Genomic DNA, 23,908 nt, shown 5'->3' with positions numbered 1-23,908 from the left:
AGAAAGCTTAAATAGTGTCAGATAGCTAGAAATTTTTATTCATAGTAGGAGATTGAATCTATATATATAAAAAATAATACTTCCAAGTATTATAGAATACTTCCAGCCCAAGAAGGTTATAACCGCTATCAGTTCAGTGTATATTTTCAAACAAATACATTTTTAAATTAGCTTCAGCAGAAGTTTTGTTAAAGGTCAGATGACCTATAGCCTCAGAATGTATAGATTTCCACTGAGAAATGTTTGTTGTAATTTCAAACAACTACATTTTCCAATAAACACACAGTTATAAACGCCATATTTTAAGGGAACGTAACCCTCAAAAAATCCCAAACCCCAACATGTTGATGACAAGACAGTTAATACTACTTAATTTTTATAGCATAAACATTTAAAAAAAAATTCATGATCACTATTTATGTTCGATAGGATATTACCTTTTTTTTTTCCTCCATTTGTATTTGCTGGGGTGATGATACAAGAAAGCAACAAAAATGAGAAAAGTTGCAAACTTTTCATTTCTTCTTTCTCTGAACGATAATTGGGGAATGCACTTCTAAATTCTGCCAAGAGATGGGAAAAGGAGAGAATTATCAATGCTTTGCAAGAAATTCTTTGCCCATTAATCATTAACCTTGAATTCTCCTGTCCACTGCTCCACTCTTTCCTTTTATGGAAGCAAAAATGGAATTTGCCAATTTCCAACCTCTTCTTTTTTTATTTTATGCCACTTGTGGCAAAAAAATTTGGAACTGGATCCTCCTACCTTGCTCAACAGTGCTTGGCTCTGAACACAGTGGATTTGAGGGCGTTTGTTCTCTGAAATACTGCTAAAGGCCATGGGTAGCCAGCTCGGATTTGGTTGGTCAACAGCTCAGTCTGAACACATTGCAAAATAACAGTAAGAACTGAAGGTTAATCTAAATACTTCATTAGCATAGACAAATCCCAGTAAGGGAAACATCAAAATTCTATATATAATAAACACTTCTCTTATTTCAGTGATAAAACAGGTACCAGATTTTGGATAACTGCAAAATTTTTCCTTTCAAAATAAGAGAATGATTTTTATCACAAGAAATTTAGTAACGAAGCACAATTGACCAACATCTCTCGCCACTTCTGGTAAAACAATCATAAGGAAGTGTGTCGGAAGTGTATGTAGTAAAAGTAGGAGTCATTTCAGAGAAATGTTACCACTAATATGGTATGTTTTATATTGGAAATCCAAGCAGAATCTTAATTACAGCAGTGTGTGTAAATGCCACAAGGAATAGGTGCGTAGTGCAAAGTGTGACAGGGCAAAAAATACTCTTGGATAGGCAGCAAGTATTCCCACTATGTGGGATCTCACATACGCAGGACAAAATGCTGTCCTCTGGGCCATGTTAGTATCAGTCTGGAGCATCATAGTTTTCCCGCATCAGTCAACAGTCTTGAGACATGCTCTAGCTCATTTTAAAGGAACTAAGTGCCAGTTATGATGTAGCCCTGGCAGCACAGGCTTTAGCATGGGCTGCAAATTGACCTGCATTTCCACTCGACATTGGATTGCCAGCTTATGTGGGTAACCTCCATTGTTACCTGCATACCTGAGCTAGTATATAATTAGCCAGATAGGTCTATACTATGCCTCACTTCTATGTTTGACAGCATTGTGGAATTTTCCTTAGAAACAGGTCTCTGGCACAGTAAATTTTCTCCCAGGTTCTGGATGATTAAGAAGCCCTCATGTGCTCAAGGGGGGGGGATAGTGTAAATTCTTTGCTAAACTTAGTTTGTTAAGGATTTGCTGTTAGTAATAGCAAATAGAGACAATATTTTAAGAACTGTAGAACTGTCTGTGTCAGACTAAATGACTGAAACCGAGTCTGTAAACTTGAAAAAGTATATCTTGAGTATTCAGTGACACCCAGATTTTTTCATGAAGCCTCTTATCATAATTACTAAACCTAGAATGTGTGAAATTATAGCTCTACCATCCCAGCCGGAGGAATTTTTCATTGTTCTATTGTTTTTATTATTAAGAACTATTTTAAAGTGTCCCAGCTAAAAGATTTTTCTCTCTTTTAGAAGACAGTAAGTCTCATCGTACCAGTTCTGCTATGGCATACGGGTCCTTTAGTCTACAAAAAAAAGTATTCTCAGCAGGGAAATTCTGTTGTCATGTTTGATGCCTTGTTTTGGCATATAAGAGCATGCTTCATGGAGAGTGGCCCATGGTGCTGGATGTTGCATGAACAAAGGAGAAAAATACAGATCACGTCCTTTTCCTGCTCACTCCAAAGAGAGATCCAAGTCTAGGATACAGCAGACAGCTAGAAAACTCTGCAAGCAATCTCTAAGGTCTTAGCAGTCACCACAGTTGGCAGTGATCTTGGCATTCCAACATCTAAAGTGCTGTCAAGACTGATGGATCTGTGTGTGTGTGAAAGTATATTAATAAAGGGGGAATACAGAAACTGAGGTGATATGATCAAAATGACTGGCTGATAAATACTCTTTGCAGCAGTATTTCCAATAGATATGAGCAAGAAAAGGATTTCCAGTAACAGAGACAAGAGGTAGAACTTGGACAAGAATTTAGGCTGTGGTATACAGGAAATGCTGTATTTTAACAAAGTTAACACTAGTCGAAATTACTGGTGTGATTTAGCACAGCCTTGCAGTGAACTTAGAAAAATGTAAGCCGAGGATGATGTGAAGATTACAGAATTGACTGACAGGTTGAATGGTGATACTAGCCACAGTAATCAAGAAAGCAGAGAGCATTTAGGGGAGAAAGATTATAAGCTCTATTTTCTGCAGACAAGAATTGTTCTGGAACAGGATGGTAGATCTGTCAGGTACAGAACAAGCTGTTGGATCTTTGTGAGGAGATTGCCTGGAAATAAAGACTATAGGGATCAGTTTTTGGATTTACTTCTCACTAGAGAACCCATGTAGGAAAGCAGAATGGCATTATGAGTGTCTTACGAAAGATTGCTTAAAGTGGTAGGAGGAAAACTGAGAAAAGGAGTTGCAAAAGGAGGAGGAACTTTCCTTCCTTCCTGCTATCTGCCTTACTTCATTTGCAATCCTTCATCACTCATTGCTAGTATTAATTTGCCTTTTCAGTATTGACAGGATATCAGCAATAATAGTGTGAGAGCTAAGCTGTGTTGGGTGAATAATTGCACAGCATTTGAACGAGGGATTCCACAGTGTGTATTCAAGATGAGTTTATGTAGCACAAAATTGCATGCTATGGCACATTAGTCCACAGAGAGCAGAAGCAATTGTGTTCTGGAGGAAGGAGCTGCTCCCAAAGGCCTCTATAGCATTGTCACACAATGTGTTTTTGGAGTGTGGGTTTGTTTTCTTTCCCCCCTCAGTCTCGTCTCCATTTGATTTACATGAGTAATTGCAATTAGCTTTATTATCTACTCATAAAGAAAAGAATGGCTCTCCTGCAATGTAATGAATGTTAAAGGTAGAATACTCCTGATAAATAATTCTCCTGTGTATCCAAATATTGAAATAATAACCTTTGCCATCTTCAACATGTTTATCTGGTTGCTTCGTGAAGTTACCTACTTTGCTTGAACTGCGCTCTCTCAACTTAGTTAAATGTTATATTTGCATACCATATATAATATTCTATAAATATATAACCTAAATTGTTTTAGGAATTAGTTCCTTATATAAAAAGTATAACAGGAAACAGTCTTTGGTACATTATGAGAATAGAAAAAATGGACACAGGCATTTGTCAGAAGGGCCTGTGCAGTCACTACTCAGAGTTACTTGCATGTTGCATCAAGTACTGAAATGGCTTTTTCCAGCCACACTTGAATCTGTAGGAGGTACAGTGAGTGGGAGCTGCAATATTCTGGGTGAAAATCATTGCAAAAAAAAAAGAAGATCCTCTGGAAAAAAGAGGATGTACTGGGTCTTCATATTAGTCCACTGGTCAATCATAGAGAAAGCTGTCTGAATTAAACTGGATACTTTTGAGACACTAATAATTGCCCGCTGGTCTGCCAGGGCAATATGAACTGTAAGACTGCTTTGCTACAGTTCTGTACCACTGGCAATGACAAAATTTTCAACAGCTGAATGCAACACAGGTACTAGAAAATCAGGGAACAGAAATCTCAGGGACTACAAAGAAAGCTGGGAGATTGATGTAGGAAAATGACACCTGAAATATGCAAGCTAAACTGTGTCTTGATGTAATTTTCAAGAGCGAGTGGAAGATTTATTCTTTAGAGTTGGGTGTGTTTGTTACTCATGCTCTGGGTAAGGCAAGTGGACAGTTTGGTATTTGCAAGAATTGATTCTTAAAAAAAAGTGCCTGAAATTAAGTTCTTAAATTTAAGGTTTAGATATGTTAATCATAAAATTTAAAGGATCCATTAAAAAAAAAAAAAAAAGTTATACGAAGTGAGTAGATCTGATCTCTCTTTTCCATAATACCCAGCATCTGCACATTACTTCATTTTCTGCATTGAAATCACTCATACCTACTGTAGTGGTCTGGATTTTTTTTAATACTAAATTTAAAAATAGATAATCCAAACTGCTATTCTGTGAAGTAGATAGAACACATATTTTGTATTGCAGGAAGGCTCGTGCTTTGCCTGCTTTCCATGAAATAGAACCTTTTCTGAAACACACAGCATCCAAAAACAAATTTCTAGCTTATGTTGCTGTGTTTATATCTAGTTTGCATATACTGTAAGAGGGCTTGATAACCTTCCCTCTTCTGCTAGAGATGCTGCTTGTACAACATATACCCAGGAGGTATACTCTTAATCAGAATCCCCATCTGCTTCTTGGCTAACGTTGCAGTTATAGTTAGACCTCTTGCACATATTCGCATCTATGAAATTGATGGTTTCACTATTGAGAAGTAGCATGTGACTAATGGTGCATTGTACTATGCAAGCTTTTGCTTAAATATCTCGTTCTAATCAAGTTAAATAAAGGAACACAGAGTGGAAATTTGTCAGGCTTACAGTCCTGTTTTTTTCCTGAGACCACACTGTTCATCAAGATGGTTTTCAATCACCTAAAGACCAATAACACTGTCGTACAAGATGTTCTTTCAGGTTTAGAAGAGATTTTATGGGCCAGAACTTCAGCTGGCATAAATTGGCTTCTGTGCAGCTATAACGATTTTCAACAGCTGAAGATCCACCCTGTGTTCCTATAATTACCCACTGGCATCTGAAAAAAGATTCATGTGATAGTTATGCTAATATATCTGAGGTTATAGAGCAAGAACATTTTTATGTGGTTGAATTTTTAACGCAATTTTTTAATCCAGACTTTATTCTGTCTGTTTCATCTTTCCTAGGATTTTTTTAATATCAAATAACTCTGAAGAGACATTTTTAGATGGACTTTTGTGTGTGGATTCATGGCCTATATCAAACATAGCAGCTGCCCATGAGCCTGAAGCTCCTTTACAGCAATAGCTATTGAGCCATCAGACTTTTCAGTACTAAATTCACAATTAAATAATTGATCAGCAGACTTTTGTTTTATGGTGTGAAAGAAAACTGCTCATTTGCATAAGCATAGTCTTGTGAAATATGAGTTTTTTCTGCAAGATGCATTTCATACTCTGTAGCCCCTGATAAGGTAGTCGTCTTACAGGATTTATCACCCAGAATATTGTCTGACTTTCCTTGGATGCACAGCTGGGACTAGGAATTGCATTCTTGCAATTTTAAGTTTTCTTGCAAGGTTAATGCATTCTGTATATGTGTGCCTTTTAACAATTTTAAAAATATGCTTCACTGAACATTTTGTATTATAAACAGCTGTAAACAAGGATGAGAAGCCAAACACAACTACCAAGTCGTAAATATAATTGTACAATAAGTGGGTCATCTGCTCCTACTTCCAACTTTTTTTAAAAAATGCATTTTTTTAGCTTGTTTCCTTTGATGTTAGCCTAGTGCTTTCTGTAACAATGCATTAATTGTTTAGTTGCCTTACAGGAATGCTATTTCTTGGCTTATGTGTCTGTCTGTCTTCCTTATGGGTACACTCTGTTCACTTGGGGTATGTCTCTGAAAGCTTAACAAATCAGAAAAACACAGATTAAATGAACTAAATAAAAAGGGAGAACAAATCCCAATAAATCTGGGCTGCCCATGCTCTTGCATTATGTCTAGATTATTGTGTGCTTGCATATTACTCCTGCCTTAAAATAGGTAAGGAGCTGGCCTACTCCCGTACTTTAATTATGATTACTTGTATTCTTCAGTAGACTGGGCTAAATTTCTGCATGATTATACACTACTAGAAAGAATAGAGCTGCAGACTTTTTTTTCCACCTGCATTCTGTCTTATTTTGGATTTTCACTGTTGCCAGTGACGTATTTCAGGGATGACTGTATGGCCTGTAAAATTTTGCATTGAATTTATCATCGTTAAAGCAGATTTTTCATAGACCTGTGATCTGCAACACGTAGGAAAGCTTCTATGAATCAGCACTGCAGTGTCAATACTGTAAAGAATAGATGTGCTTTTGGAAACCCCAGCGTGCCTGCTGAGGACATTTCCCTTCATTGGGCTGTGTAAGAAACAGCTAAACACGAGCCACAAACCTCTTCGGAAGACTGAAACCCAACCTCCCCTCCTTTCCCATCCCTCCACTCCCCTCACACGCCCCACACCCCCCAGGAATTGAGATTTATGGTTTTAAGCAAAAACAACACAAGTGCAATGTCTTTTGAAGCTGCCTTGCTTGTTCAACTCCCTCACATCAAAGAGAAGCACGTCTGAAAGAGATGAATGCATGGTAAAACTGACAATGCTCTCACCCTTCGCTTTCTAGCTACTGTACTTAGGAGGGAGACTTTTTAACCACAAATAGAAAGCAGACTTGTTTCAGAAATTGATTGATGACTCTTATGAATAAAGAAGAGCACAAGAACAAGATAACTAGGGCTTATTCTAGGCAACATATTTGAAGAGGATACACTTGAAAGCACTTAAAACAAAAGGCAGAGAACGATACCAAAGTAAAGAACCTTGAAAGACATTAAACATTCAAGTGCTGATTGATGATGACTCTTAGGAGTTAACATGCTCATGAGAGCAAAACCTGGATCTCTGTGGAGCTGCTGTCACTGAAACTGAGTCTTTATGAAAAGGGAAGAACAAACAGACCAGAAAGCTGAAAGAAGGACAGGATTAAAATACACAGTGTAGATACAAACAAACATAGCTGAACAATGAAACAAAAATCTCTTTGACAATAAGGAAAAACAATGAGAAACACAAACCTGTTATTTGAATAGATGAAAGTCTTCACAGCATAGCCAAACTATTCAATAGTAAAAAGCACTTCGAAGCAATCATTTCTTCTCTACCTGCTGACTGCATGATTTTCAACACCTGTGTCTGAAACAAGTGGTTCTGGCTGCCAGAGCCAGGAAGCACTTTCAGGGACGATACTTCAGGGGCAATACCGCTTTCAGGGTCTAAGGTAAAAAGCAAGAAAAAAAGCGGGAGGGGGGAACCTTTCCTTGCAACAGCATTTGTTCCTTTCTAACCTCTCCTCCCTTTGGTATCTCCTTGCTCTGACTTGGGAGCTAAGATGTTTTGGCTTTCTGCTTTGCAACATTATAGTCATTACTAGCAAGTGTAAAGAATGGGAGAGTGAGGAAGTATGGTGGGGGAAGCAGACTGTTTGAGGGGATTAATTATTGACCCCAGATGTTTTATTTGTTCCAGGGCCTGAAACAGCTTTTGCTAGTCTTAACAGAACTTAGATACTGGATTGGGTAGACCCTTAGATTTCATGTATTGTGGCAGTTCCTATATCTCTACAGGATTAGAGAAGATTACAGGATAGAAAATTGGCTTAGTTGAGGGATGAAGAAGCCTTAAGTACTTTGAGCATTGGTTTGGATAAACATACACTTAAAATCTTCTCCAAACTTTCTGAAAATCCAGTCTGAAGAACTGCCTGAAAATACTTTCAGCAGCTTTGCTTTCCAAAAATGTCTGGGGCTGGGCAGAAGAAAGGAGCAGTAAAACAATATTGCAAGTATTCAAACCTTTTTGAACCTTAACATTTCATCTTAGGTTTGTGTTCTGTTTGGCATATAGTTTTGAATTCGTTTGACCCGTCTTAATTGATTTGGGACAATCAATGTGATCTTTTTAATCAGATCTGTATCAACAGATTTTGTAGTCAGCCTCCTGCTTTCATTCCTTGGCGATTCTGCAGGTGCAAAAAGGGCATTTGAAAGTTCAATGTGGCTTCTCAGTCTGCTTACTGCTGCAGTGATGGCGGATGTGGTCCTTGGGATCAGATTTTATCAGCCATACTCTGCTGGTTGCGTTTTTCTGGAAAATGTACAAGCTTATGCTTATTTCCTATGCTAGGATGAACATATCTAAAATTTTCTGGTTTATTTCTAAAGGTAGGGCTATAAGACTAGCATGGAATATTACTTTTTATCCCAAGTGATGGGAAGTGTTCTGCAAATCAACACCATTAAAGAATATGACTGTCAGATTGTAGCTTGTAATAAGCACTGTATTATCTGCAGATTATATTTTACGCTCCCGAGGGAATGTGTAGGAAAAGCTTTTGCAGGTGTAAGCTGTGGATCATTTGTCATTCTCTGACACTGGAGAATCTGACTCCTTCATGAGCGCCAAACTTATTTGAAATTAAAAACTTTATACAGCCCAGCCACTTAAAATACAAATTGTCATCAAAGACCAAATGTGCCTCTAGGTAGGAATGGTTAACTGCATGGCTGCCTGGTTAATACATACGCTCAATATACAATAGCGAGTAAAATGTCGCAAATTAAGCTGGAGGAGGATGGCCTGGCAGTATCTCCCCACATACTGCCAGGATAATCCCGGTTCAATTCACAAGAAAACAGCTAAAAGGGCAGAGAAGTCCGTAGACAAAGACTTTGGCAGAACCCTTCAGACAATGGAAGATGCTTCTAGCTAGTTTCTAGCTAGTCTGTGCAGTCAGGTTGCCTTCTGCATTCCCATTCCCTCCCTCCTGGCTGCTGGGTGGGAGAATGCTGCTGTTGACTTCAGTCCCACAACAGTTTTCTTTATGACTGGAACCAGATTTCATGTAACAGAAGAAAGGACAACATACAGAAAATGTGTGCCACCTCCTTCTTGGCAGGGCAGAAGGCAGCAGGAAGGGGTTATTCAAGGATGTATGGTAGATATTTTACTGAGTTCATTTGAGAAAAAAGTTTCCTAGAGACAGCTATTACTGTTTGAAGATTTCTGCCTGTATGTTGTACTATATAAAATTCAGTGCTGAATGATCCATTTCAGTGACAATTCTATGTTGGAAATGAGCTTGCTCAGGAGATAATTCAAGCAACGGGGAAGTTTAGCTGTCGTGCTACAGAATGGTAAAAGAATCATTGACTTTGTTCATATAAATAGACATGAATGTAGCCTACTAGAAAGAATACTTATTTCTCTGTTAGTTCTGGAACTGCAGATCTTTGACTTCTGGATCAACCATAGGCAACAAATCAGTATTAGACTTGGGGTGACTGTGACCATGAATTCAAACAATTTCTTGGTAGTATCTTGTAAATACTGATGTTCCACAACTGAAATGAGAAATGGGAAGAGCTATTAAACATTGAATTTAGCACAGGTGTTTCCTGTTATAGCAGATTAGTAAAATTTCGGTCTACAATGGGGCTTTAACACCCACTCTCCGTCTGTGGTATTCATTTTTAGCATTGTGGAACAGGCCAGAAGAGCAGGCATATAATTAACAAGAAACCCCACCAGGGTGTTTTCTCTAGCTCTGCTTTCTTTTTTTCTAACTGTGTTCCTTCACTTGTATGTGGAAACATTTTATGGGGGGCAACATGGATAAGACAAAGCTAGTTCTCCATCTGGGAGTCACACATTGCAGCCAAGTGCACTGCAAACAAGCCCTTGAACATATGCTACATACGTAAGTGCAAACTGAGAAAGTCTGATGATGTCAGTTGCATAACCATAATCATAATATTCTTTGCCAAAGATTATTGGGATTTGGGGATTACTTAAATTTTTATTTTCATTCTATTTTCTTCTATACTTCAGTGTGAGTTTGTACCAGAAAAGGAAATTCTATTTGCAGAAGTCCGTAATGCCCTCTGAGACAGAACAACGATATCCAGTACAATATTAAAATACAGGGGTAGAGTCCTATAAAAGTGACTTGAGAGATCAGAAACTTTCTTTAAAGTAAGAGAGATACTTGAAAAGTTTGGCCTACATAGTTATTGAAAAGAATTTTAAAGGCCTGATCAAGAATTACAAGTACCAAGCTAAGAAGTAGATTTCTGATGCTACAATTGCACATTTTTAGTGAGGGGAATACCAGGATCCTATCGTCCACTGGAGGAGCAACCTTGCTACCCCCAAGTACCTCTGCTTTGGCTCAAGTGCTAAGATTCTATAAAGGATTCAGACTAGGCTGTCATAACGGTTCCTCTCATCCTGAGCAATTCAACCATCTTTCAGAGACAGACCAGGATGTAGTCACAACATATATACCTAATGTAAGCTGCAGTTCATTAATCCTCCCATTCTTCCAAGTATTAAAGTACATAAATACAATTTATTTTCTATTCTTGAAGGCTGAGAGTTACTTAAAAGCTCTAGGACATGATTTAATTGGAAAACTACCATTTTGTTTTGATTTTTAAGTTTTTGTTTTTCTGCTAGAGTGTCATTTAGATGTTTGTTTCACTAAGAATGCTTCCCTGGGTATGACCATGACCATACCACTGTGGCTGACACTGGAAAAAGAATAAGGTTAGAGACAGTTAGTTTTCAGTCTGGTTTTGGCCTTCAGGGATTTGATTCATGAAAATACTTTAATTATAGAGTGATTTCTAAAAAGTTCAATTAAATTGCTTCCTTAAGAGTAGGTCCATGCTTAAAAGCTGCTGGTTTTGGATTTCTAAGTAAAGGTCCATTTTTGAGATACAGATTCTGCTGTCAGGTGCACTAATATAATTCAGAGTTGTTTCACCATGGCAGATGGATTTGGGTTCATGATGCTGACAGCATCATGAACAGATCATCTTTTGATCTAAGACTGGGAGGATTCCCTTCATCTCTCTCTGTCTAGTCATTTTGCACAATGTTGTCATAAAGCTGTTGTGGCTAGCGAGGGACATACCTTCCTGGTATGGATGGTTCTGTGCTGGTGCAAAGTCGTTGGTGCCAGGTGCAGTATGTTTCTGCTATTGTTACCTTTCTTCTAAATAGCAAAGGCAAAGAGGAATCTGACCTGTTCTCCAGAAACATGGTTTAAAGATTCAGCCCGGGTATAGCAAATCATCAAGGACTGTTACTATGTGTTTTTTTAAAAAATAAATAAATTTAACGACCAAATCTAATAGCATGACATTAAGTATTGTAGTCTCCAGCTGTTCTGTCTTTGCTTTTGTTCTGTCTCCAATACTCTGTGCTGCTGCAAATTACTTCTCTCTTTCTTTCTGCATCTTTACCTATTGGCAATTCTCCCTCTTATTCTTGACTTCTTCCCTGACACTGGTGATCTCACCTGACTATGAGGTTTTCAAGCAAGCTATATATGTCTCCCACTGACTGTAGTATTGTTTACTGTTAAAAGGAGTTCACCTAGAAAAATAATGTACCATGTCCTGTGCAGCATCAGGCAAAGCTGGTAAAAAAAAAAATACCCCCAAAGCAGGTGTGTTTAATGCCACCATTAATATTGTTTATAGATTGGAAAGTGAAAAAGTGAGGAAAAGTAGCCTCTTGGTTTCTCAAGCTGTTTTTTTCTGAACAGTCTTGTTGTCTGTTAAGCAGTGTATTTAAACAATTCCACAACATTCAGCTTAAAAATGTAAGTAGTAACATTGTATGTAGTGTTTTAAATATGACATTAGGAAGGAGGTGTTTGGATCTGGTTTCTTCCTGTGTCCCTAATTTCCTGTTACCAGTAATTCAACTTTCTGCTGGCTCAGATGTCCCATTTGCTAAAGGGAGTTTAATAGTACTTATTTTTCTGGAGTGTGGTGAGGCCGAATGGTTCCTCTGTAAATGACTTCGTATTTTCTGGAGGAAATGTGCTATATCAGTCAAAGTAATAGTTTTGTATCTATTTGAATGCTTCAATCTAACAGATGGGAGCAAAGCTTAAGAAAAATGTTGAACATTTTTTCCCTTGCATATTTCTGCTATTTTTATATCTCAGAACTCACTTTGAAATGAATGCCTGTTAAACGAACATAAATGTTAGCAGAATACATTTTCCCACACACAGTTACATGTTCCCACATAAAAAACTTTAACCTCAGATTTATTGTTTTTAGACCACACACGTTACCAGGGCAGACTGTAGGCACAGGGAGGCAAACAGCCACTCTGCGTGCCGTTTGGCTGGAGCTCAGCTTTGCTCCTTTGCAGCGGGGCACAGCTTCTTCCCAACACCTACCCTCATCTATTGGGATCCTGCATATTCAGCTGGGCAGATGGTTTCTTTCTAATGAAAATAATAGCTCAAAAAAGTTGTTAACTGTCTTTTACAATCTCGTGGGCTGTTCAACTTTCTGTGGATTTTGAGTAAATCCTAGTTGTTTTCAGTAAAGGATGAGGGGTGCCATGGCTCCATTCACAGCAAAACAACACCACCCACCAAGGAGGGTTGTGTCCCCATCACTTGCTGCAGTAGATAACTTCAGCCTTTTTACTGTTACAGCCAACAGCACACTCAGATTTCTTTGCAGACAGGCTCCCTGCTTCTGCTCTGATTCCTGCATTTGCTTGAGTTCTTGCCTCTGCCCTGGCCTTGATTGCAGTTGCAATCTATACTGCTTTTTCCAGGGCTTCTGACTGGCGAGCCTGATAGTTGTCTTCCCCAAAACCTTAGGGGTTGACATGTTATTTGTTGAATTACCTCGGGGGCAAAGCACGGGTGTTGATCTTGTGAATTTTCAAGTGGAGTAATAGGTATATGGTGATCAGAGAATAGGTAAGCAGTCAAAATGCATTTACTGTGGAGAAGAGGAGACCTATTGCAAAGGCCTCATCCATGGGACGCAAGCCTTTCTAAGCCCATACTTGCTGTGGCACCATGGACCTGTACCTCCATGTCTGTGTGTTTCTTCACTCTACACTGTGGCATGAAACCCAGAGCAGCCACTGCTGGCCTGCAGTTGCCCTCCCACCACCCTTAGGAAGAGCACAGAACCAGGCAGCTAGCCTCTCCCTTGGAGATGTTATTAGCTTAGTTAAAGCAGGGCTCAGTGACCTGCTGTGTATTCCTTTCTTGTCTGTGTTCTAATAATAACTTCAAAAAACATTTTTTTAATTTATTTCCAAATTCCATTTGGCATCTTGTACTAAAATTTCCTGCAGAGAAAGAATTCTTGTCACAACCTTTCTTGTCACATTCCCTCACAGATGGTCCAATCTGCTCTGCAGTTCATGCCTGACAGCTAGTTAATCTGGCAGTGCAGGAACACACATTTAAAAATGCAAGTTCTGGATCAGCCTCAGGTAAGCACCTCAACTATGTTCAGTACCCTGAAATTGTAGGTATTGTAATGGCACACAAACCACATGTAAAGAGAATGTTCCTGCTGCTATCGCTTACATGTACTTTTGGAGAGAGATCCATATCTGGTATGTATTCAAAGACACATGAGAAGTGTCTGCCTTTTCAAACTAAGGTATCTGGGAGGTGCAGAAGTAGTCAAATTAATTAAGATAGACATATACCATTCTCTTCTAACCACAGTGGATTTGGAAAATATTATCAGTCAGTTTTTTGTTTTATTTTATTACTTCATTTGCTTGTTGTAGCAAAACACTTTAACGAGTGATGATCTACACAGAATAGAGAGGTACATAGATTCAACTCATCAAGCTTTAAGATAAATTGCCACAATCACCTGTCTGTCTGCAGTAGTCTGGGCTGTGTAGCCCTGGTCAAGGCTATGGCTGTGGCACTGGAAGGCCCTACAGAATTAGCTGTGCCAGTTCAGGTGTGCCTTTGCAGTCTAACCACACCACCTGGCTCCATGGAGATGTTCCCCAAACAAGTCAGATAATAGTTCTTCAATCTCAGGATAAAAGCAATGAGTAACATAGAAGGGCTGCAGCACCAAGCAGTGACAGAGTATTCCTGTGCATTGAAGGCATGTTACACTGCAAATGCTAGCCCCAGGTAAGAGGCTTTGGGGACTGGAGGGAAATATCCAGAGTTCGGTCACATTTATTTAGTGCTGTGAAATTTTTGGCAATGTTGTTGCTCATTGTTTAATCCAGGAAGCCAGCTTGGACTGAGGCCTGCAGGATTGGCGGTTTTGTGTCAGAACCTATATCTAAATCAGCTGAAAAGGTGACTGACAGTCTTGCACATCCTGAGCTGGTCTTTCATGGTGCCCCTTTAAAGACATAGTTTAGAAGCTTGCCTTATAGCTTACTATTAACTAAAAACATCTTTGGACAAAAGGAGCATTTTCACATGTTTGTGTAGTGCCTAGCACGGTGGATAAGACCCTCTAAGAATCACCTATACATGAACAATGATTAACTGACAATAGGAATTCCCTTATTGTTTTACACGAAACAGGTTGGATAAACCATTAGGATTTAATTTTTTTTTTAACCAATGCTGTCAAACTGTTCTTGGTTTCCTCTTTCTCTCTTTTGTAATTTCTATTTTTACCTCTTGGACACATTGAAGAACTAAGTCCCTGTTCTTAAAAGTGTGAAGAACAGTGGTTTTCAGCTATGAGGTATATTGTAGAAGACAATTCTCTAAAATCTAGATGTAACTAGAAGTGTTTGTTTTGTTGCAATATACTAACACAATGCTTTAAAACCTACACTAGTGGCTTAGGTTAATTTTCTAAAATGTTATAGAAGGTGACTGAGAAAAGCAAACCTATTTATGGTGGGTCTGAATTTCCTATTCACGGACTTTCACCTCCTCTAGAAAACAAGAAAGGGAAGTGGAAGTCAAAAGATTGAAAAACATTGCACTAAAAACATTTTCAAAACTTTAACAAAGCATTGGATAAATGCTTTACACTGTATTTTTGTTAGGTCAAATTCTGCACTCTCTCTGGTTAAACCATCTCTACTCCAAGGTACTATTTCTAAAACATCACCAAATTACATTCCTCACATCCAGAGGCGGCCACAAAAATGATCGGGAGGCTGGAACCCCTCTCCTGTGAGGACAGACTGAGAGACTTGGGGTTGTTCAGCCTGGAGAAGAGAAGGCTCCAGGGAGACCTTATCACAGCCTCCAGTACTTACAGGGGGCTTTTAAGAAACATGGGGACAAGCTTTTTAGCAGGTCCTGTAGCGATAGGACAAGGGGTAATGGTTTTAAACTAAAAGATGGCAGATTTCGACTAGATAGAAGGCAGAGAGCACTGGCACAGGTTGCCCAGTGAGGTGGTAGATCCCCCATCCCCGGACACATTCAAGGTCAAACAAAAAACCAAACATACATACCTATATATGTTTTTTGTAATGAACTCTGGGAAGTCTCATCGTGAAAAGCGGAATAAGAATGCAAAGTATGTTGTGGGGTTTTTGAGTTACTGATGCATTACACAAATGCATATATCATTATAACTACAGTAATTTCATTTTGAAACAGAAGGTCTAATAAGGATGCACCTTTGCTCAGTACCACGAATCTTATTTCTGAAACATATTTAAAATGCAATTTGTAACTAAAAATTTAGGGTTTTTTTCTTTATAGCCTCTTAAGTTTTTTTAGAAAAAAAGGTTATTGTGTTTCTGACAACCACATGCCATACTGATTCTTAAAAAATTGTGTCTTCCAGTCTGTTTGTTCCCTATTAGTGAAATTACCATGTGAAATTTTACAGAAGTTATTACACTTTAAATACATCAGTTTTTGTTAATGCAAAATAGATAAAACTGAATTCCATTTGCTCTGAAATGAAGTCTCCAAATGGCAGCAAACAAATTCCTCAAAAGGCTACCTCTATTTTTGCCTGTCCATTCTGTATGGTATTTGTCAAGAGATAAATTAACACAAAAATTTAAATGAGTCATTTTCTTAAACTTTAAGGCTGAGTATTGAGCAGAACATTTAATGTCACATTTTCCCACTCCTTTTTGCTGCAGAAATAAAAAATTCAAATCAAGAAATCAGGATGCCATTATGTTTTTATAGATTATATATCAATGTAAATTTTGAGATGGGTAGAGAATTTTTCCATAATTATTTTTAGTGAAAAAAAAGTCAGTATAAAAGCTATTAGAAGTGTCCCTAGGGATCCCAGTGAGGTGATAATTTTTGTTATGAATTAATCTTAGATTATTTCACAGTAGCAAAAATCCTGAACATTTAAAGAAATACTGCAACTTTAAGAACAGTTCTTAAATATTTGAACTAGCATAACCTCAGGTCTGACTTTCGAAAGTACTGAATATTGCTGATTTTAATTGACTTCTAATTCCTTTCCTCTGAAAATAATACATTTCAGAATAAGTGGGGGTTTGGCAATAGGGTAATTTCCAAAAGTATCACTCTTTAAGAGGAGGTTTAAGGTCATGTATAAATATATATCTTTAGATATAGTTTTATTTTTCCTTTTAGCTTTAGGCAGAGTTGGTCTAACTCAAAGAACTGGTGTAGTTTCCAGATTCTTTTTGATTTAGCTATAGGTTCTTGATATCCTTTTTCCTTTTTCAAGGCTTTGTTTCATGCATTGCAATATTTGTTCCCTTTGAGAGGAATAGAATACATAATGAAATTAAGTTCTTGGAATCACAGGATATGTGTATTACTTTTTAGATTTCATAGCAAGAGATATCTAGGCTGTATCACTGCGGATGAATACAGCTGTACTCCTTAGAGAGCCATTAGTACTGATATGGAGCACATCGCATATAGCCAGTCTTCATTAGGAATTTTGACAGCTTAAGCAAGGCAGGTTTGGACATACAGTATTTTGCTTGTATTTGTTTACATTTTGAGCCATGTATCCCTGTATTTTTCTGATATATTGTTAGGGGAGCTATTAGTCTGCATTACATGGTGATGATTTAATTTTATAAAACAAAACAAAAAGATAGCAAAAGGAATTGCTTTTGGGAGAAAGTGATCCCATTACTTAGAAGAAGAAATTACCTGATGTTAAATTAAGTGCTTATCAAAATGAATACAACAGAATATGACAACAAAGAATTCAGCTAATAACTTGAAAATAAAGATTTAGACAATATTTCCTCCCTCATTCAGTGCATGTGATTTCTAAGTCAAAGCTGTGTAAGCAATTTTATATTAAACACTTGGCTTCTTAGTGATAGCTACTAGTAATGAATTACATGGCCCAGTTACTACAGACTTGATAATAGCTGACATTGTATAATGCTGGCAGTTTCCTAATGTACCAAATAAGGAAAATTCAAGTGTAAAATGTGCATGTATACCATAATTTCTGAAAGAAAGTGCTACCCTACAAGGCTCCTTAGTTTTACTGGTGCTTAGGAATAGGAGAACAGCGCTCTTCTGTTAAGGAAATTATTTTTGGATTTTGCCCAGGCAGACTGGGTGCACGGAGACTAGTGGGTTCAGAGAAGGAACCCCCCTGAAAATCTGACTTTTAAAGAGTTGACCCTGTACCACAAGCAATGAGCCCAATAAGCGGCTGGAGAATTGTCCTAGCCTGCCACACAGCCTGGTGCAGCAATGTGCCGGTGCTCACTGCTTCGGGGCTGGGGGGGCCGCTGGGGCAGGCCCTGGGGATGCCGCTCACAGCACAGCTGACCCCTGGCTTTCCAGGCTAGTCAGGACTGTGGAGCAGGTCACCTTCTTTCCAAGTAACAGCTGAATGCCATTATGATCATTTTCTGGAACAGACTGATTCATGAGAAGAATAACTTTCAGTCCCAGAAGAAAATGAATAAAAATCCTTAAAGATTTGGGCTGCCAAAGGAGGAACTACTATAATATATATAAGCCATAAGTATATTAAAAGTGCATGAGCTGAAGTGGTTAGTATGATGCCTGCTGGGAAATAGGTTTCATTTTTCCATTTCTTTCAAGATTTGTTGTACTGTTTTGAGTGACAGAAACTCAAATCTATAGAAAATGGAATATTTCAAAAGTATGTTCTTTGCCCTGGGCAGGTGCTCTGGTCACCTGAAGGAATACTGATCCCCCTCCTTTGGTGATGACAAATCAGATGGCCTTTTAAAAATACCCCCAAATAATATTTTTATTGCACAAGTATTAGGGAATTTTTATGGTTAGCTTTCTGGATTATTATGGTATCAAAATTTTAAGTATAGGCAACATAAGCATCGCATCTTTTGACTTCAACTGCTAACTTGAAACCAAAAAAGCATTCTTTGACTACAGTTATTGGACTTTGTTCAGTCAACTTTTGAAGAAACAGAATGTAGTTTTTGTATAAATCAGGACCAGACTTAAACACATGGGGCAATTTGCATGCTGAATTTGAAGTTAAGATTCGACATAACAAAGGATATTACAAGAAACTATGGTGAATTTAAAAAAAATCAGTACAAAGTTAAAGTTTATTGCCAGTACTGTTCTTGCAGATCAAAGCTATGCTAATGTGGTCTAGGGTTACTTTAATATTTTGCAGCCTCTCATTGCCTCAGTGCGTCTTTTAAGCATGCATATCACTCACTTTTATAATAAAATAACTTGAAAAAGCCGTCTGCTTTGTATTGGCCTCCTGAGGTAGAAAGTCACAGAGATGTTAAGTCTCACATTGCTTGCTCCAGCTTCATTATGTTTGATGAAAGAAATATCTTGGTCATATCTCATAACATGCAGTACTTCCTCAATAACTGGATTGCCGTAAGGAAGGACATTTTTTACCTGGATAATGAAATTGTATCCTAGTTATTTCCCTGGTCTTCTTTGTATGATACATATAGGAGGTTGGCAACATATTAATGACAACTGCACAGCATGATGGAAAGCTTTGAAAAGGAATTTTGTCTTTAGGGATGGATGAGTGAAATCTTTATGGTCTTTCTGAAAGATGTACTGTGCAGCATTTTATCCTCTGTGCAGGAAGAGGTGTGCGTATATTATAAATATAATTATGGGTCAGAGTGTAGCTCTGTGAACTCCATGACTAAAACCAGACCTATCAATTATGTCAGTGGGAGGTTACTGCCAAGATCAAAAGTAGATTATAGGCCTGGCTAAGTCTGAACTCATGCAACTTTGCTGGTGCAGCAATCTTGATGTGTTACCCTAGCAAAGTGCATGTTACTAATGTGGATGCAGCATATTCCAGATTGCTGTGAGTGAAAGATGCTCCCTCAAAAAAAAAAAATGTTGTCCATATAACTGTCTCTGCACTATGGCTTTTGCTTATGCAAATAGTCATGTGTCAATTTTGTCCATATTCATGTCAAGAGTATTTACCAGCTCTGATTCATGATCATAGAAGCCTGCCCTTCAGTAAATGGACTTACAGGGCTAAGCTGAGCCCTTGCACTATGCTCTGGTGAGGGGGCTGAGTATCCATAAGATTCTCTATGCCACATGGGGCAGGGGTAGAAACAATTACTCACCTGGGATAACCCCAAATAATCCTAGAGCATTCAAATCCCCAGTCAGTCATCAAATTAAAATTGCAAGGGATGCTTTTCTTTCTGATCTTTGTTTTGGTAAGGAAGTATTAAAAGGAGAAAAAGCAGCTCCTAGCAGAAACTTAATTTGCCCTAAAACCGTTGGATGGAAAGTTCTTAGTCTTCCTCATGGATACAAGACAAAATTATCAGTTTAAAAAAAAAAAAAAATCGGGCTTTTTAGTGTACACACTACAATATAATTACACCAGTTTCTTCATTTCTGCCATACTAGAGCACAGAGTTTATAACTAAGGGATTGCAAGGCATTGAATGTAGAAGGATTGAGAGATGATGAATGCAGAATCTTTGTTACACAAAGAAGTAGAAAGTATTGATCAAAAAATGCTCTGAGGCAAACCAATTAGGGACCCATTGACAGCAGAATGGCCTGCTCATCCATCTTTCAAATGGAATGTAAAACTTAGGTCCACATCATTTGTGGCTGGTTTAAACATTTGAACATTTTTACTGAAGTCTGAATGCTGTTAATTTTGGTCTCCTGGCCAAACTCCAAACTGAATAATTATTCTACTTACTCCTTTCCTAAATTACAACAAGAGCTTCATTGGGAACAAATGTATTCATAGTTTGCTGACCTAAACTGCCCTTGTATTGCTGTGTACTATTAACTGTTGCTGCATTTCAAACCGTGGCTGGCTGCATTTCCATGGTGGATTAAATGACCTCTGGATAAAGCATGTATATCTTTAGCTTGTTTAAAAGCTTTGGGACAAAAGGTGCTGTATGTATAAATGCTGTCATAGAAATAATTTTAGACCCAGAATGCGCAGGTGTTGTGTGTTCTCTGAACAGGGGAAACTGTTGGCATTTGATGATGTAGCTGGATGAAGGACAGAGACTATTTGGGAACTGAGGGTGTATGCTCATGGGCTGGGAAGCTGGTGGTCGCTTATTATAATGAAGAAGGTACTTTCACTGAGACGCATTGCAAAATTACAGAGCAAAATGGGAAGCAAAGGGAGAGCAGAGATTTACTAGAAACAGGAGGCTCAGTGCTTCGTGGATACCTGTTTCTGTATAATGAGGCTAGTTAACAGGATCCACTTTGATTTCTTTTTTTTTCAGAAGTAAAGGAGATAAAATTGTTGAGAAGTCTGATAGAATTTCTGGAATAGTTTATGTGTGATTTCTTAAGGTTCTATATTTTGTTCTAATTATGTTACAGCTTCTTTTAAAAAGGTCCATATTCTGCCTGAAAGGTGAGGGAAAGCCTGAAACAGCATAAGATATGAGCAGGAGGCTTTTACAGGCTCTATCTTCCTACTGTGCTGTTTAGCTACAGCGTCATCCTTGGTTTCCAGTGCTCTGGCCATTGTATAGCACCTGAACTACTTACCTGGAGTATTTTTGAGCTTTGATGCTCAACTGCACGGCTGTTTCTAAAAAAACAGAATAGTCTAAACACAGTGAAATTAAAAAGTTATTTATGTGAACCTGTTCTAATCATGGGAGAGCCACATGGCAAGAAAGCACTCTTATCTAATCCACAGAATGGTTACAGTGGCAGCAAGAAACAGATTTTGTTTCAAAGGCCTTGGCTTTCATTAACCTTTGTCTGTGTGTTGTGAGCAGAAGCACTGTCCGATCTTTTCATATAACCTGAAAGCAGACTATGCTGTAAAGCTGGAGGATTTTCTTTCTGTAGATAACTTGAGTTTACTAAGTACAAAGCAGAGCTGTGCTCCCATTCTTCTAAGTCTAAGCAGCTTCCTTCTCCTTCACTGGTTAGCAAATTTATAGTCAGGAAAAAAATCAGAAATTTATCTCCAGCACCAAAACTAAAACATATTTTTAAATGCCTAGAAGTCAGATCAGTATTTAGCAAAATGAAGAAGATACAACCTTCTACAGAGGGCTGGTGAGGTCTTGACCCAGTAACGTAGCCCAGTGGCACAGGCAGTGCAGGCTCCTGTGCAGCTCCCCACCATCTCTGAGCGAGTGGCTGTATCATATCTGTGCTGAGGAGTGCTACTGACTTGTTCGGAACTCAAGCAGAAGACTGGGTGCAAATGTGGTGGTTTGAGCTCCCCAGTTTCTTTCTACCTCAGTGAATTAGGCTGCTATCTCCAAACTGCAACTTATGGTTTGAGCATCAGCCTTTTGGCTGTGGATTTGTAAAGCACAGCAGAAACCTGTGGGGAAGTCCAGTGTTCAGAGAACAACAAAAATATATATGGATTTTGAAGTATTATATTCTTTGGAATAAATGTGCTGTATTCGGAGTGCTATATTTGGTGTGGTATATTCAGGTGTTCATGGTGAACTTAGGTATGACTATTCAGTATCAGTCAGTTGTCATGTGACTGGTACCAGAACTCTAAATCCCTACAGTTTTGCTTTCCTAACATTGAAGCATTTCTATTTAAAGTGTTCAGTTCATTAGTTGTTATCTGAAATTATTATCATGCTTCTATACATTGTTAGGATCTATTCTTAGTGCGGTTTCTTTTTATTTTCTTTTATGAAATTGTACTGAAAGTATATGTTCTTCACAAATAGGAAAGTATCAATTCCCTCCAAAATGTCCAAGTTTGTCATCAAGGGATAGAACAAAAAAAATTGTACTGTGCACATTACCAGTCAAAGGGACTGCTGACCACTGTAGAAGGACTCCTAATCCCTACCAGACCAAAAAAATGCATTTAGAGAAACTGAAGCATCTTTGAACAGTCTGCTATGAGTAAAGTGGGTTCATTTTGCAACAGACTTTATTTTCTGTGAATAATTTGATGAGCTTTATGTAATTGGCAGACACAACAATAACCAATCATATCACACTTCCCACAGTCTCTGAATCATGTTAGAGCCCTTTTGCACTGTTAAATGGTTACTAGTTTTCCTGTTTCAACATCTGTTTTAGTCAGTGTTGCCAAGTATCCATTCATATCCATTCCATTCATATCCATTGATGTTATAACATGACGTTAAATATTTAAAATTACAAAACAGCTTTAGGATGGTGCCTTAACAGCATTTAGCTCTCCCTCATTTTGGACTTTTTTACTTTGTATATCATGTACAGAACTTTATAAGAAAACACAGAAATCTATTAGTTAAAGAGAAAGGTAAACACAGTGAGTACATCATTAACAATTTCAGCAGAATTACAGATTCTCATTTGGATTTCAGTAGAATATAGACATCTAAATCACTGAGGAAAATCATCTTTTTTTTATCCAAATAGAAACAATCCACAGCCTTTTCCTTCCTTTCAATAATAGTCCAATTCACTGATGTTAATTTATATTAACATCCATGTTAAATTATATTAACATCCACAAAATTAACATTTTGTGGAAGGCAATTTTTAATTTTACTATTAAAACCTAAGTAAAATTTATATGTCAGCAATTCTCGTTCTGATGCAGTAGATAATGGAGATTCAACACTGCAATATTTGGGTCCCAGGATGAGTCAAGTCTTTCTGTCTTGAAGGACCAGCCCTGGATGCTAAGAATAACAGTAAATTCCTAAACCTATCATGTGAACCAATTAGTCTTTTCATGAATATTCTCATTCATAAGTGACAAGGGATCTTATGCTCATTTTAAGCCTTCATTCGAACCTCTCTGTAAAAAAGTAGCTCAGCAGAACAACTTCAGTCTGAACAGAATTCAGACCATAAAGTATTTCTTAGTATGTACAAAAAACATGTGCTTACCCAACTTCGCCTTACTTGATGATATGTTCCAGTTTGGCATAAACTTTTTCTTTAAATGAAAATTGAAAAAAGTTGTTAATGAAGATTCCCTCCTTAGAAACAGTGGATAGATATCACAAGCAAACATTTCTCAATTTTATATCCTCTTCAACAGAAGGCATAACTGTCATGTTTGAATGGCTGGTTTTTCAAAATTGGCATGTTCTTCAAACTATTGCTAAACAAGATCATTGTGTACCACATTCTTGTGCCAAAATACACAAAATACACTATATAAGTAAGTCACATATGCATTTAGGCATCCAGGACAGGATCTCAGAACTGGCTTTTTTAAACTGTAAAATAACAAGCCTCTGTTATGAGCTAAATGCCGTTCTCTCTGTGAGACAACTATAATATCTATCTACCCAAACTCAGCAGAGCTGCTTCTCTCAAATTATAGCAAACTATCAGAGACAGAAAAGAAAGACAGAAAAGATTTGGGCCCAGAGCCTGTCCATTTTTAAGTCAAAGGCTGCTCTGTCATTCCCTTAAGAGAGACCAGTATTTTGCCTATAATGAACAGTTACTTTGAAGCTGGCT

At 37.9% G+C, this 23,908-nt stretch overlaps 1 protein-coding gene across 1 annotated transcript in view; it reads right to left on the bottom strand.

Annotated features, from left to right (window-relative positions):
- Window positions 1-23,453, bottom strand: part of LIPC (lipase C, hepatic type) — a gene marked incomplete at its 5' end in the record, with an annotated part of 85,488 nt that extends 62,035 nt beyond the window's left edge. The window contains 2 exons of the mRNA XM_082005457.1: window positions 438-563; window positions 23,327-23,453. Coding sequence (XP_081861583.1) covers window positions 438-563; window positions 23,327-23,453 — 253 coding nt within the window. The remainder of the gene's footprint in view (window positions 1-437; window positions 564-23,326) is intronic.
- Between the last annotated feature and the right edge of the window lie 455 nt (window positions 23,454-23,908).

This window comes from Phaethon aethereus (genome assembly GCF_964289735.1).
Source record: "Phaethon aethereus genome assembly, chromosome: 12".
NCBI classification, from domain to species: Eukaryota; Metazoa; Chordata; class Aves; order Phaethontiformes; family Phaethontidae; genus Phaethon; species Phaethon aethereus.
Note: the sequence above shows the minus strand (reverse complement) of the source record. Positions and strands in the feature narration are given on the sequence as shown.